General features: G+C 38.6%; 1 protein-coding gene across 4 annotated transcripts in view; it reads left to right on the top strand.

Annotated features, from left to right (window-relative positions):
- The first annotated feature begins 5,533 nt into the window (after positions 1–5,533).
- The window catches only part of EYA1 (EYA transcriptional coactivator and phosphatase 1), an 85,638-nt gene continuing 77,546 nt past the window's right edge, over positions 5,534–13,625 (top strand). For 3 of the 4 annotated variants that reach the window (XM_009875461.1, XM_009875462.1, XM_009875460.1), the window contains exon 1: positions 7,005–7,128. In XM_009875461.1, coding sequence (XP_009873763.1) covers positions 7,005–7,128 — 124 coding nt within the window. Of the gene's footprint in view, positions 5,578–7,000; positions 7,129–13,625 lie in introns of those variants that run through there. The other variant, XM_009875463.1, reaches the window with a different exon arrangement.

The following is a 13,625-nucleotide window of genomic DNA, read 5'->3' as shown; positions in this document are numbered from 1 at the left end:
CTGAAAGGAGCGGGGGGAGAGTAAAAGAGCGGAAAAAGAGGGCAATTGCGACAGCCGAATTGCGAATGAGTTCTGCGGAGGCGGTGGGGTTTAAGCGTGCGCGGAGCGGAGGGCGCTGCTTTGAGCCGTCGCGGGGCAAGAGCGAGGCTGGGTTACAAGGCGCTGGGTGCAGCAGTTAATTTTGGCCATGGTTCAGGCTGGGGTTTGTAGGCTTTCCCGCAACGCAGCTGTTAGTCGGTTCTGTTTATTGTGATCAGCCGGGTTTGGGGATTCTCCTGTTTGATTTCCTAGAGTGCTGATGGGTCGGCAGGCAGGAATAACGTGATGGGGAGATGTTTGACTGGAGGGTGGTGGTGGGGGGGGGACACGGTAATATAGGAAACCCGTCGACTTTTCTGAAAGAGACACCAGAGCATGAGAAAAATAATAAAAATATTGGAAGGAAGAATGCCTGATGGAGAGATTTTGACAGCGCTTTCTGAAGCAGGAAATCCTTTTGCCTGAGATGTTTAAATTTTCTGAACACCAAGGAAAACACAGAGATCCCCACAGGAGAACTTTTCAGGATGACAGAATAAACATCGACATAATTGAAATATTTGACGTTTATTGACGTTTTAGGTGGCTTATTTGGAACGATGATCTTAGAATGAGGAAGTTAAAGACTTTTTGAAGTCTCATTAAATTTACATCTTGCTTTTGAGCAATTGAGACTCACAAAACATTCCCAAGGATGTATTTTTCTCGGTGTTTCTGACAGACACTGACAAGAGGAAGGACTTTGCAGTGAAAGGTTTCTTCTGGAGAAGGAGAGGTGTTAGTGCGTATAAAAGTGTTTCTTAGAAAGTGGTTGGATTTTGGGGTGGTTTTTGTTTGGTAAGTAAATATTTGCAAATGAGGCAAACAGAAGAGATAAAAGGTTTCAGAAAAAAAAATAAAGAGGATAGTGTGTTTCATGCAGTTTGTTTAAAATCTATCACAGAGAAAAATCTGGGATGAGAAGTGGAAATGAAGTGTAGCGCACCCCTGGAAGCTTTTAACATTAGATACCACGTATAAAGAATCTTTTCTTTCTCGTCCCATACTGAGACTGTTCACAAAGCATCTGCCAGGACGCAGACTGCTGGTTTGGCGTGTAAAATAAATTAATAGTATGTATCTGTAAATATGTATATATATGTGTGCATGTATACACATTATATACTTTTAAGTTTATAAACATGCACCCACGCAGTGTTTTCCATGCTGCTCACGAACCCACAACAGGCAATATTTAGGCAAGCACCTCGCTGCTGTCGAGAGCTTTCCCAAGGCCTGGTAGGCTCTGGAAAGGAGCAGCCAACCCCTCACAGCAGTTCTACGCAGTGACAGACGGCTTGAGTCACGCTTCGCCTTTGGAGAGCGGAGAGAAAAAAAAAAAAGAATGAGTAATCATTTTGTTTGAATTGCAATAAGTATGAAATATTTCTCGGGAGCCAAAAAAATCTTGGAAAAGCAGAAAGACATTCTTAAGTGGCTGGTCATAATAGGAGCGTTGTCACGTTGGAGTCCTGCTTTCTTAAAGGGAAGAAAGAGTTGGGGTTTCAAAATGTTTCATTCATAAGCATACGAAATAAGCATGCAGGATAGCACTTTCAGAAGAGTTTAAACTAGTAATTAAAAATGAAATAACGGTAATTACCTGCTTCTGGCTTAATAAGTGCAATTTATCTTTAACGTGAGCATCTAGTGAAAAAGCTCTACCTCTTCACTTAGACCCCAGCGATATGATTATTGGTAGAGTGAAAGTATTACCGAGTTTCATGGATTGCCAGCAAGGTGTCTTTTTGTAGCCAGTTTGCGTTTTAGTTTTGTAACATTTTGGCTGTTGAAGCCATTATGTCTCCAGATACTGATTGCATAGCACTTTTAAGGAGGCAAAGAGTGCTGCTGGGGAAAAAATGTCCTCTTCTCTCCCTTCCTCCCACCCTCCACCCCTTGCTAAAAATGACAGATTTTTTTTTTTTATTTTTTTTTTTTTCCCCTGAAGGAGGAACACTCTGATTTGAAGACTACCATTGTCTCTGAAATTTCCTTCTTTAAAGTAGAACTGTGTCTTAAGAAAAGGTGCTGGCTACAGTTTTCTGGGTTAACTTCTTATTTTCACTTAGAAAATTTCTTTTCAGCTGGAAAAGTGTTTTAAATTATAACCATTTAAAGGAAAAATTTGATCCTAGCAAGCAAAAATACTGTGGAAAACCTGTAATTTAGACAAGTACCTACGTTTTATTTGCTCCGTGCTGCTGAAATTTAGAATCCCTCCCCATTTACAGTTTACTTTTCACAGAACATTATTAACTTTTTGGCTTCATACATGATCTTCTGTCAGATGCTTTTGATTTGTAATTTAGCAAAGTATAATAAACAGTGCAAAAGTCATGAATTTTCCTCCGCATCCTGAGCTCTGTGGTAGGGAAAATGTGATAAAATGTGTACCTTAAGTCTTGTTTGATGATCTCTCAAAGCAAGTTTGCCTTCTGGAAATAATTTCTAGGGTTGAAGAGCATGGTATTAACAGATTTAATGTGGCTATTCAGTGGATTGGTGGAGTACTATGTGAGGTTTAACAAAATGAGAGAGACAAATTGAACATCAACAAAACCTACATCTGTGAAGAATTATAAATTTAATTAGAAAAAAAGGCAAACTTAAAAGACCTCATTAACTAATCAGAATTCGATGTTACTGATTTAAGATTCTTAAATGGATGAATTTTAAGTAGCTTTGCTATCACTGTCCTTTTTTTTCTTGCCATGTTCTATGCAGTGCCTAGATCTGCAATTCGCATTAAGGAGAAAGATAGGTTACTTACAACAATTAAATTATACGTAGCAGTCTTTTTGAGACATTAAGGAGAATGTGTATGTCATTTAACATATAAGGCATTTTTGCTTTAAGCAGAGTGCAGTGTACGAAGGGTGAGTGACAGCTCCTTTCTTTCCTTTTTGATTTTTTTTTTTTTTTAACGTGCCCCTTTGGCTGGCTGGGTAAGGCCATTGCATTTTTTCCCCCACTTTTTGTTTGATATCTGAGTTATATTGCAGAACTTCAATTATCCAGAAATCTGTTGGCAAAATGGGAGAATATATGAGAGCAAGCGCACGCCACCCAGAAATGTTTTTATTCTATGAACTGTTCGTCATAAGTGTGGTTCCTTACTACGTTGTAATTTTGTACTACACATAAAAAACTGAAAGCATGTGAAGTGTAGCATTTTGTAAACTGTAACTAATTTCACTCACATCTGTGTCTAATTGTTGTCTGCATTCGCATTCTTGAGAGTAGATTTATTTTTCCTGGACCACTCTGTGGATTCAGCTGACCAGCCTAAGTGAGGATTAGTTGTTTTAAAGTTATTTTGATTAAAGAGTCATTTTTAAATATGGTAACGTGCAACACATGGTTTAAATAATCCTCAAGACACAAAGGAATATATCTAAAGTATGTCTAATGAAAATGAAGATTGTGGATATGAACTTTCACAAATCGTAGAATGTTAGAGGACATATAAAGTATATGTTTAATTCACTTTGAATGAGCTGTGTTATTTTTTTTTTGCCCTCTCCCAGGAATCCATAAATGAAATCTCTCTCGCTATACACACATGTACACATTTATATATACATTTGTAATTGTACAGAAGTTGGTTGGGTTTTTTTATTTGGGTAAAATAAATAGGAAGGATTAAGTGTATTTTAAAGTTCAGTGAAGTATGAATAATACTGTAGGGCACTTCAGAAAGTACCGGTGAATTAAAGCATATATTTGAAAAATTAAGTTTTTTCTATTATAAAAGATTTAATGTTTAATGTTTTAAAGGATTTTGTGCAAGAGGGAGTGAAGATAGCTCTGTGAGCAAGCTTAGTTCTCACCTATAATTTTTTCCAGGTGTTTAGAAGTAACAGCAGAAACATATCCTAAGGCACTCTGCTGCAGTTTCTGGGGTAAAGAACTGAAAAAAAAAAATCTTTGAAACAAAATGCACAGTTTTGAATGTATCTGCTCATGTAGTTTGATTTGGCACATAACAATGTATTGAAAAGGGCATTACGCAGTACTTTAAGTACCCAGTTATAAAAAGATTGATGTTTTTCAGCATACGCTATTGCATGCTTCTTGACATCATTTGTAATCTTCTGCATTGCCTGGCTGCCTCTAGCAGTTGTTTACTCTTGCTAGTAGTAATTCTGCCTGTGATTAAAAATAACAAAAAAAACACCAACAAAACCAAAACACCCTACAGACACTACAGACACGTAAGTAGGATTTGCTTGGATGATTTTTATGGCACTTAAAATGCCTCAACTCTCTTGTCTTTGCTCTGTGATCATTTAAGAGATGTCAGTTCAGGTTGAATGGAAATGCACATGAAGGATTCTCAGTGCAGACATTAAGAGGATATATACTTTACCCAGAGAAACTTTTGTGTTCTTTTAAGCTAATAGTGTCTAGAAGCGCATCTTCACCTGAATTTTATCACCTGCTGACGATTGTTACTAGCTGCAGAGAAGAGTCTATTTGCAAAGCAACGGTGTTTTTCTAATAGGGTGTGAAAATCCATTATTCACCTGAGTTATAAAAGTTTTTTTGTGAAACTGGAACAATATTGCTGGGCTTCCCAGTGGAACGAGATTCTTTTTCTTGGCGAGTGACCTCAGAAGTAAATGCTACAGCTTCCTCCTATTTATTTAGCCAGAAGTCTTCTTTTAAGTCATTTTTATCAGGAATCTCATTAGCGATTGGAATTTTTACAAGTAAGACTTTGTGCAGTAATGTGTGGCGTTTTTATTTTAGTTTGCCCTGATTGGAGATGGGCTTGTGTAGTACAGTTTGTCATATATTGAAGATCTTTGCCATAGACAGACCTTCCCCTTGTCATCCCCCTTCCCCAAAATTAACGTCAGCCTCTCCATCTAGCTTCACCCCTGGCCTTTGGGGTGAGCCAACGCGTGGGTTCCCCATTGACAGGGTGAGGAGGAAGGATGGGGAAGAGTGGAGGAAGAGGAAAGCCAACACGATGAGGGCAAAGAAGCTGTCAAGAGGGAAGGGGATGGGAGAGGGAGAGAGAGCTTGGCCGGCGATAAGGAGAGGCAAGAGGGTCGGAAGGGAGCTGGCGGGCTTGGGGCTGCCCTCGGCAGGGCGATGTGCCGGGGTTACCTTCGCGGGGGTGCGCGGCGGAGCCGTGCCATGTCGTGGGAGGAGTGAGCCCCTCTGCAGCTGTCACGGGCCCCTGATGAATCACTATCCCGTCACTTGGCCGCCGTCCCCCCAGCGCGGGGAGGGAGGGAGGGAGAGAGACCTGCCGGGGAAACAACAGTTGATCCTTCAATTTAAAGACAATATGCCTTTCAGGGGCAACGTGCCCTCCTCCTCTCGTTTTTGGGTTTAAAGGACAGAATTGTCATCCACGGTGATATCCTTTCTTTAAATTAAGGCCTTGTGGTGAAGCGGAGTGATAGAGGCTTCTGTTTGTTTCCCTGGTTTACAGGTGCAGAAGTCCCAAACCCGTTCAGATGTTGCTGTTTCCTCAAGCTGCAGGTAAGGATTTGATTGAAAATTGCTATTTTTCCGGAAGTCTTTTATTCCTTTTTTTTTTTTAACTTCAAATAATACGTAAATATTTATTCTTGTTGTCCTCATTAACCAGATGAGTAAGTCCTGGAGTATTGCTTTTACGTGTGTGCAACCAAGTCTGTAAAACACAAGCGTGTACACGTTTTCACTAAGTTGTTTGACTTAATATTAAATACTGGCTTTTCAAACCCATTGCAATATCATCCTTCGTTATGTGTAGATCAGTTTAGGTACTGAAATATCAAATCAAGGATTTGTGTTTAGAACTTGTGATAATATCTCAGTTAAAATGTGAAAACTTCATAGCTGAAATGACATTTAGGCTTAAGGATATTTGTACTATTACTGTGGGAGGAATTTTTTATGTTATTTTAATTATCTTTAAAAAAGCCTAAGAATTTCTTTTAAACTGAAAAATTGCTGGTTCAAATGCCTTGGAGGCACAGTGACCTATGAAATTTCTAGTGGGAGCAATTACTTAGACTGAGTACCTCAAATAACGTTATCAAAAGTTTTATGTGTAAAGAAAGAGAAGGATGGGGCACTTCAATTGTAAGCTTCCCCAAATATCAGCCACGGATATGTCATGGTGGTGATGGCTGTTGACTTTTTATATAAGGCTATTAAAAACTCACATTGGAAATGTTTAGCTGCTTGTGTGATGTATGAACATTTAAATTTTGCTTCTAATTGGAATTGCTCTCTTCTTATTTTGGTGAAGCGACAGCTGCTGAGAGACAGAGGCGTGCTAAGGCATACTAGCGCCTATATGGATTCACTGTATGTTGGTCATATCTCTGTTCAGTTGGGCACACTTTGTGTAATCCACAAAGCAAACAAGTGAGCAGACATAATAATGTTTTAATGCGGCATTTGTTTCAACAGAAACAGAGGAACAATTAAGTAGTTTGCCAGAGTAAACACATACATCAGGAATATCTCATTCCCTGTCAGTAGATGATAGGTTTCCACAATTGCTTAAAGCGTTTTATTTGTTTTGGAGGCCCATTATATTGCCACTAAGCAGTAAATCTTGAAAAAGCAGAGTGTTAATTTGTTGTTAAGGGAATGTATGCCTTCGTATATTGGTGATTCCGTCTCTGTACGTATCTTAAAACTACAGGATGACATCAATTTTTAATGTACACTACTTCGTATCTAAATTTCATTCTGTTAGAAGCTGTAAAAATAATTACAGTAGCTGGACAGTCGTGTGTGGGGCTACAAAATGAATTTAGTATTAGAGAAGGTGAAGTTGGGAGAAGCTGTTCATATTTCACTAAGTGCTTTCAGGATGTTGATTATTAGCAGGCAGCGTCTCATATAGATAATTCCTCTGTAATCTGTGTTGAATATGTCACTAAAACTAGTTGCATCTTGTTTTCAGGTCTATGGAAATGCAGGATCTAGCCAGCCCACACAGCCGACTAAGTGGTAGTAGTGAATCCCCCAGTGGTCCAAAACTTGATAACTCACATATAAATAATAATTCCATGACACCCAATGGCACAGAAGGTGAGCCACAATTTTTTTAGTGTTTTGTAGTTTGTGTTTCCTCCTTATTGCATTCATGTTCTTGCAGTCAGTAAGCCATATAGAGAAAATGTTTTACTATTTTAGGTGTTCCACATTTATGTAATGCAGTGTGTAGGGCTGATGTTCAATGTTTATCAGTAGCTACTATTATCAAGTTTCAGCAAACGCTTTCATTCCAGGTTTAGGTACCTTTCACAGAGTTCCAATGGACTAAGCAGACATTATGCGCAGAGCTTAAAATAAAAGTATCCAAAAAACCTGAAAGTGTAGTTTATTGATGAGGAAAAAAAAAAGTGGTGTTTACAATTCTTGTACTACAAAACACAATCTTTCAGTCTCTTTCACTATTTCAGCATTTACATTCTTACTTTTTGCAAGCTCCTAAGGCTATGAAAGTGTTGTCAAGTAGGCTAATAAAACTGAGTGTTGAAATTTCCTCGGGCTAGCTTGCTGCTCTGATGGAGTGGCCAAAATTCAAACAGGTGTAGTAATTCAATGGAGTAAACTGATACCTATTTTTCAAGAAGCAGTCAGGCAGTTGATAAGTTATGTTTGTTCTCAGTAGAATACTAAGAGCAGAACAACCTAACTAACAGCTTTGCCAGTAATATAATACCTCTATCATACATACATAATACGTATAATAATACATGTAATGAAACACAGAAGGGTTTATATAATAATCAGCAAAAAAATACTCTTTCCTGTAACTTTTCTGTGGCAGTAGTAGGAAAGATCATACATGGCACTTGGCTAGCTATGTGAATGGATTTTAATGCATTACTAGAGCTTCATTATTACTGTTCAGTAGAAATGTATAGTTAAACAACTGTTGGAGCAAAAATATGCTTTTTTTCCCTTAAGAACTGGGTCATGTTAGTACTGTCAGACTGTTTAGGATTATGGACATGCATTGCATTCTTCCAGGAAAGGCACATGTCAATCAAACAGATGTTGTCCACCCTCAATTCCCCAAACATCTCTGTTATTCATTCCAATTGGAGTCCTCTGTAGTGGGGAGAGTTTATGGGTTATCAGATTAACAGGCATTTGTACCAGAGTTGTGTATAATTTACTTTTTGCTAGTGCTGTAAAAGTATTGCTGCAATCAAATTGTAAGCCATTTGGAAAAAAAAAAAGAAAAAAGTGTCTTTTTAAAGAATAAATAAAGTGCTTAATGTGTTAGTGTAGCTTAAGCAGAAAAATATTTCACAGATGAATCTTCTTCACTTTAAATACACAAGTATATTATTATATTTTTATATCGTATTATCAGCTATATGTCCATTTTGGTACAGCATAAAATTGCTTGGCCCTTTCAGATTAAAATTCCTCTAGCTCACGAAAGCCTTTACTATAAACTTCACCAGCTTTTGTACTTTCTGTGTAACTTGAAGGTTCTTTAGTAGCACAAAAATGGGGAGTGTTCCTTGGAACACTGAAAGACACTCTCCATCTGGCTCGACTTTTTGCTCTAAGTAGCTGTTTTGTGCAGACATGCACTCCGAAAAATGGGGTGCTTAACGTTACTTGGTAAGGAAATGAGCTATATTTTGTATCTGTTCATGCACTGACTTCAGGTAGCAAATAATTTTGGAAATAATATCCCAGCTTCTGGGTAGGTATCGGAGTTTACTGAAGAAAGAAAATTAAACCACGGTAACATACCTGACGTTAGAATTTTAAACCTCAGCTTTACTAATTTCAGGTGAATTTTACCCAGAAGGCTGTAAATTGCGATACACGTTTCCCTCCTGAGCCGAAGCCAAATGGTTTTCTTTTGTTTGCAATTTTCCCTCAGGTGACATGACCCTCCTCAGCACTGCAGACTGGTTGCTAAGCCCTAGCACACAGAGCCCCGCAGGTTTGGGTGGCTGTGGTGGGCGCAGCAGGCGCGGGCGCTCAGCATGCGTTTTCTGATGTGGTCCAGAAAGCGTCCCGAGAAATAGCTTGTGTGCTTGGCGATCCTGGTCTAGACTTTCTAAATTGAAAATTCCTGTCTCTGATTGCTCTTAACTCACAAATAAGGAAAAGTTTGTGAAGGAAACATGACTGAATAATTTATTTCTGAATTAGATGTTGGCTGAAGGCAAAATTTGTGATCGAAGCAGATACCTAAGAATCTGAAGGTGGAATTTTTACTGTGAATCTCTTCTATCGTGAGAAAATGTTCGATTTAGGTTCCTTGAGCTGCTAAATAGGCTTAAGAAAAAATGGAGTGAATGAAGCAATGGTTTCTATTTTTTTTTTTTTTTAATGAAGAGTGAAGTAAAATTATTTTTTCTGAGATTTTTGAAGCAGAATACTGCTGAGACACAAGTGGCAGATTGTAAGGATGCAGTCATAAGGGTTTGCCAAACACGTTTCTTAAAATGTTGCAGTGTGGTTTGCTTGCTTATTGCATGTGGAGTGGAGATGTGGGTTGCTGAACCTTCACATGTTAAATATACTATGTGAAACCAATGTCTGATTTACTATGCATTTCTCAATAGCATAGAAAATCTCTCATTTTCTGGCATAGGGAACTTTCATGTGAATGAGAAACAGGGCCTCTAGGTATTTGCATGTCGTAAATATCTTGTAAAGATATGTTAAATTTGATTTGACTATGGGTGTGATTTAGGCAAATTTCCATACCCTGAAGTGCAGGATATGTTCACTAGATGAAGAGGAGGGAGAAAAAAAATTTAAAAACCTGTCCCAAAGTGAAATGGCCCTGTTTCAAACAAATATGTTCATTAATTCCTCTAAGGCACGTTTTCAGACTTGTCTCTTATTGATGTTGTTCTACAAGAGGATGTGGTTGGAGGATAGCTAATATTTTTAGCTTTACACTTAGTGGTAAGTTTTCAAAGCACTGAATGGGAATTTAGTTGTGTTATTGAGTCTGAGTTTAATCTCTGTGTGCAGCTTTGAAATAATAACTCTTTTATGTGCTTAATTTCACTTTGGTGAAGCAAAATTACTGTAGTGCAGGATTGACCAGGTAGTGCTGGCCAAGGACTGCAGACGAAGAAGTTCAGGGGGGTTTTGGTTGACTGCTATTTATTTCCTTCTATCTAAACATTTTAAAACAAGTCAGATTTGCTACTTCTTGTCTCAGATAGCAATTGCTCTACAGGATTCTTGTAGTGATTTCTGTAGAACAGTATCCTTTTAGGTTCATAGCAGATTAAGATACAGTCTTCATAGCTCTAGATGTGTATGTGGTGAGGGAAAAAGTAGCATTTCCTTAACAGCTTGATTCAAAAAAAAAATTAAAAAATCATAGCAATAGGAAGTAATTCCTTTACTGGGTTTTTTTGGTGTGTTTTTTTTTTCTTCCTCTTCTCTTGGCCAGGCAGCATGGTGTTCAAATCAGTGATGGGGAAGTAACAAGGAAATTATAGACTCTGACCAGTCAGAAATTTCCCAGGATCAGATGTAGAGGAGTAACACTAAAATGTCTGGCTAAAGGCACTCAGAAGAAGCAGTCCTGTCATGCCAAGATGATGCTGATGATATGAATACTGCAGTATTTGAGTTTTCCCTGTTATTTTTAAGTGTTTTTCCACAAAATACCCTCTGTCGTAGGCAACAGCAGACACTGGACACCATTAAAAATTTGTCCCTGTATGACTTGTCTAAGAAAATCTATTCATAGTCATGCCTTGCCTCTAATCTTCCTTTTTCAGCGAATTGCTGTAGTGGGTGATACTGAAGGAGTTGAAGAAACAATAACAACAGAAGTTAATACAATTGTTAAGTTTTATCAAACAGCTAGTGGCTATTTCAAGAGCTGCCCCCACTTTGGTACATATACTTTGGAGAAGAAAGGCTAATCAATAAATTTGAAAGGAGTAGCAAAGCTGTTTTCCATAGCATTCAACTACATCCAGTTTCTGCCTGCAGTGATCTTTACTTTTATCTAAAGAATGTAAATTAGTTCTGATGGGTGACACAGAGTGAGAAACAGAAACCTATTGCTCATTGTGATGATGTTTTATGCAACTGGAATGAGAAAGAGTAAATAAAGACTGGGAGAAGGAGCCATGGTTTTCCAAACAGCTACACTTCATTCATGTTAGGAGTATGGAAGTGCTTCTGCCCTCATTTTTGAATGTTTGGAAGGAAGAAGGCATTTTCATATCAACTGGGAAGGGAAAATGGATAACAAATTGAAGATCAGATTTTCAAAGACACGTAGGAAGGGAGCCTTCAAAGGAAGTTGGACATCAAAATTCCTTTGAGGAAAAAAAGTACTCTTTAAGTACCTGCCGCAACACGAGAATGAGATCCCACACAAAGGCAAAGCTCCTCACTACATGACTCTCTGATGTGTGGCCATTAGAAAGGTTAGTTTAAATCTGGTGAATGGAAATCCATCTTCAGGGTGTCGGAAGGCAGCACTGTGTAGTATGTTTGCTGTCAAGTTGTGATATTATTGAATGCAGAAAAAATTCCTTACAGTATTTTCTGAATGATGGAATAAGATTTTGAAATCTGCAGGGAGGGCATGACCCATTATGAAACATGATGTAAATATCTATAAATAAATTATATATAGCAATATTTTGTAGCACTCAAAATAGTGTTTCAGTATTATATTCAAGCTTGCACATGGCAGGGAACGATTTTCAATTCTGTGTAAATTATTAATGATTTTTAATAGTTATTCATAGTTTTGTGTACTGTGGGATGAAAAGTTGTGGTAGGTCGTGGCAGTTGGACTGAATGATCCTCCTTTGGGAGATGCTTGGGTTCTGGTGCCTTTTAACTGCTCATTTTTGGTGTTTCTGCCAATTATATTTGCTGAACTATCTAGACTCATGTTTGTGATGAAGAGCTTGATGATGTGAAACTTCTGTGATGCAGGGATGCGTCCATACTTAGACATCCTGAAATAATAGCAAAGCTAATATTTGTGTTTTAGTGAGGTGTTAGTATAAAGAACTATTGATGCTAACTTCTGTGCTCAGCCCCAGAAGAGTGTGAGAGGGCAGTTGTGTGGCCAAAGACTGCAGTGGTCCCAGGCCTTAGACTGACAAAAGCAACCTGTGAGTCTGTAGGGGCTAGTAAGAACTTTCAACCTGCTGCCACTTCTGGAGGAAAAAATCAGGTATACATCACTGCCCATTTATGTGAGGCAAGTATGTGACTTGGATTATAATTTTCTTCCCTGCTTTTTACCTTTTTCTTCTTGCTGTATTATGTTGGCTTCCTTCCAGCCTCTTTGTCTTATCTGCAGGTTTTTTAATCCCGATTTCCCAAGAGTCCTTCTGTCTGTTCTGAGCACATGTAGCATAAAGCTCTGTTATTCTTCTTTCATAAGTTTTTGGCCAGTGAAATAACTTGTCTAATCCTCTGTTGGCTCAGTCCAGCAACTCCTGTTGCATGGTCTTGAGGAGGACACTGGCTAATAAATATTTATGTATTTATTGTCTTTTCGTTATGTATGTGCATCTGTGAAAGCTTCGCCATAACATTTTCGTGAAAGGAAGGACTTCATTTAAGTGAAAAGTTAATAGTGGTACTGGCAGGGGGGTTGGACTAGATAATCTTTCGAGGTCCCTTCCAACCCCTAGCATTCTGTGATTCTCTGATATTAGTTCCCACAGACATTTGAGGAAAATACTCCAAATAACAAATTACTTTTTTTAAAAAAAAAAAAAAGCAGCAAAAGAACGGAACATCTTGGAAGCACAAGTATTTTAATACCATTTGTATTTACAAACTTCTCATAAATGTGCTCACAGCACATGATGTTCCAGACTGTGGATGGAGCAGGGTGGTGTGAGAGCACTGTCTGAGTGTGTCTGAGGGTTCCACAGAGCCCTGCTGGCACAGTGGCTAGGCACAAGCTGCAGAGTGTCAAGAACTTGTCAAGATATTCACTACTTCACTGGAAACTAACTGCAACACATGGTGGTAGGTGTGATATCTCTCCAGTGGGACCAGCCTGTTATGCATGGTGTGCATGTGTGCAATCATGATTGCGTGGCATAAGGTAGAAATGTCATCTGCCTGGTCAGTAATACACATGAGCAGGAAATCCAGCCTCAGCTGTTGCGGTGCACTAGCAGAAACTCCAGAGAACATCTCAGACTAAGATCACACCTTAATAGACAATTGGGTGATATTTGAAGAGCCTTACCCACTTCAGAAACTTGTGATTTGGAGATTTAGTGCTTCCCTTTGTGTCTTGTAATGTTCTGAAAGGTGTGGCTTGTCATGAGTAAATAAAAGAGCATGAAACTTGGTTATGCTTCAGTATTAGCCATGTCATCTGACCCCTGGTCCGTGAGTGAAGTACCTGTGCCACTGATTTTGATGAGACAAGCTACTGCAGGGTGCAGGAGAATGCAAGCTGGAGCTATCCCTCTTCACCCACATTAATTTGACTTTAAGTCTGGAAGTCCTGGAGTTTAGACCCTGGCCAAAAAGAGACGATACTATTTCTCACTTACAAAAGATCCCACCCATTTTGTCATTCTGTT

This window comes from Apaloderma vittatum, unplaced genomic scaffold (assembly GCF_000703405.1).
Source record: "Apaloderma vittatum isolate BGI_N311 unplaced genomic scaffold, ASM70340v1 scaffold1188, whole genome shotgun sequence".
In the NCBI taxonomy this organism is placed as follows: domain Eukaryota; kingdom Metazoa; phylum Chordata; class Aves; order Trogoniformes; family Trogonidae; genus Apaloderma; species Apaloderma vittatum.
This window is presented reverse-complemented; position numbering and strand designations above follow the sequence as displayed.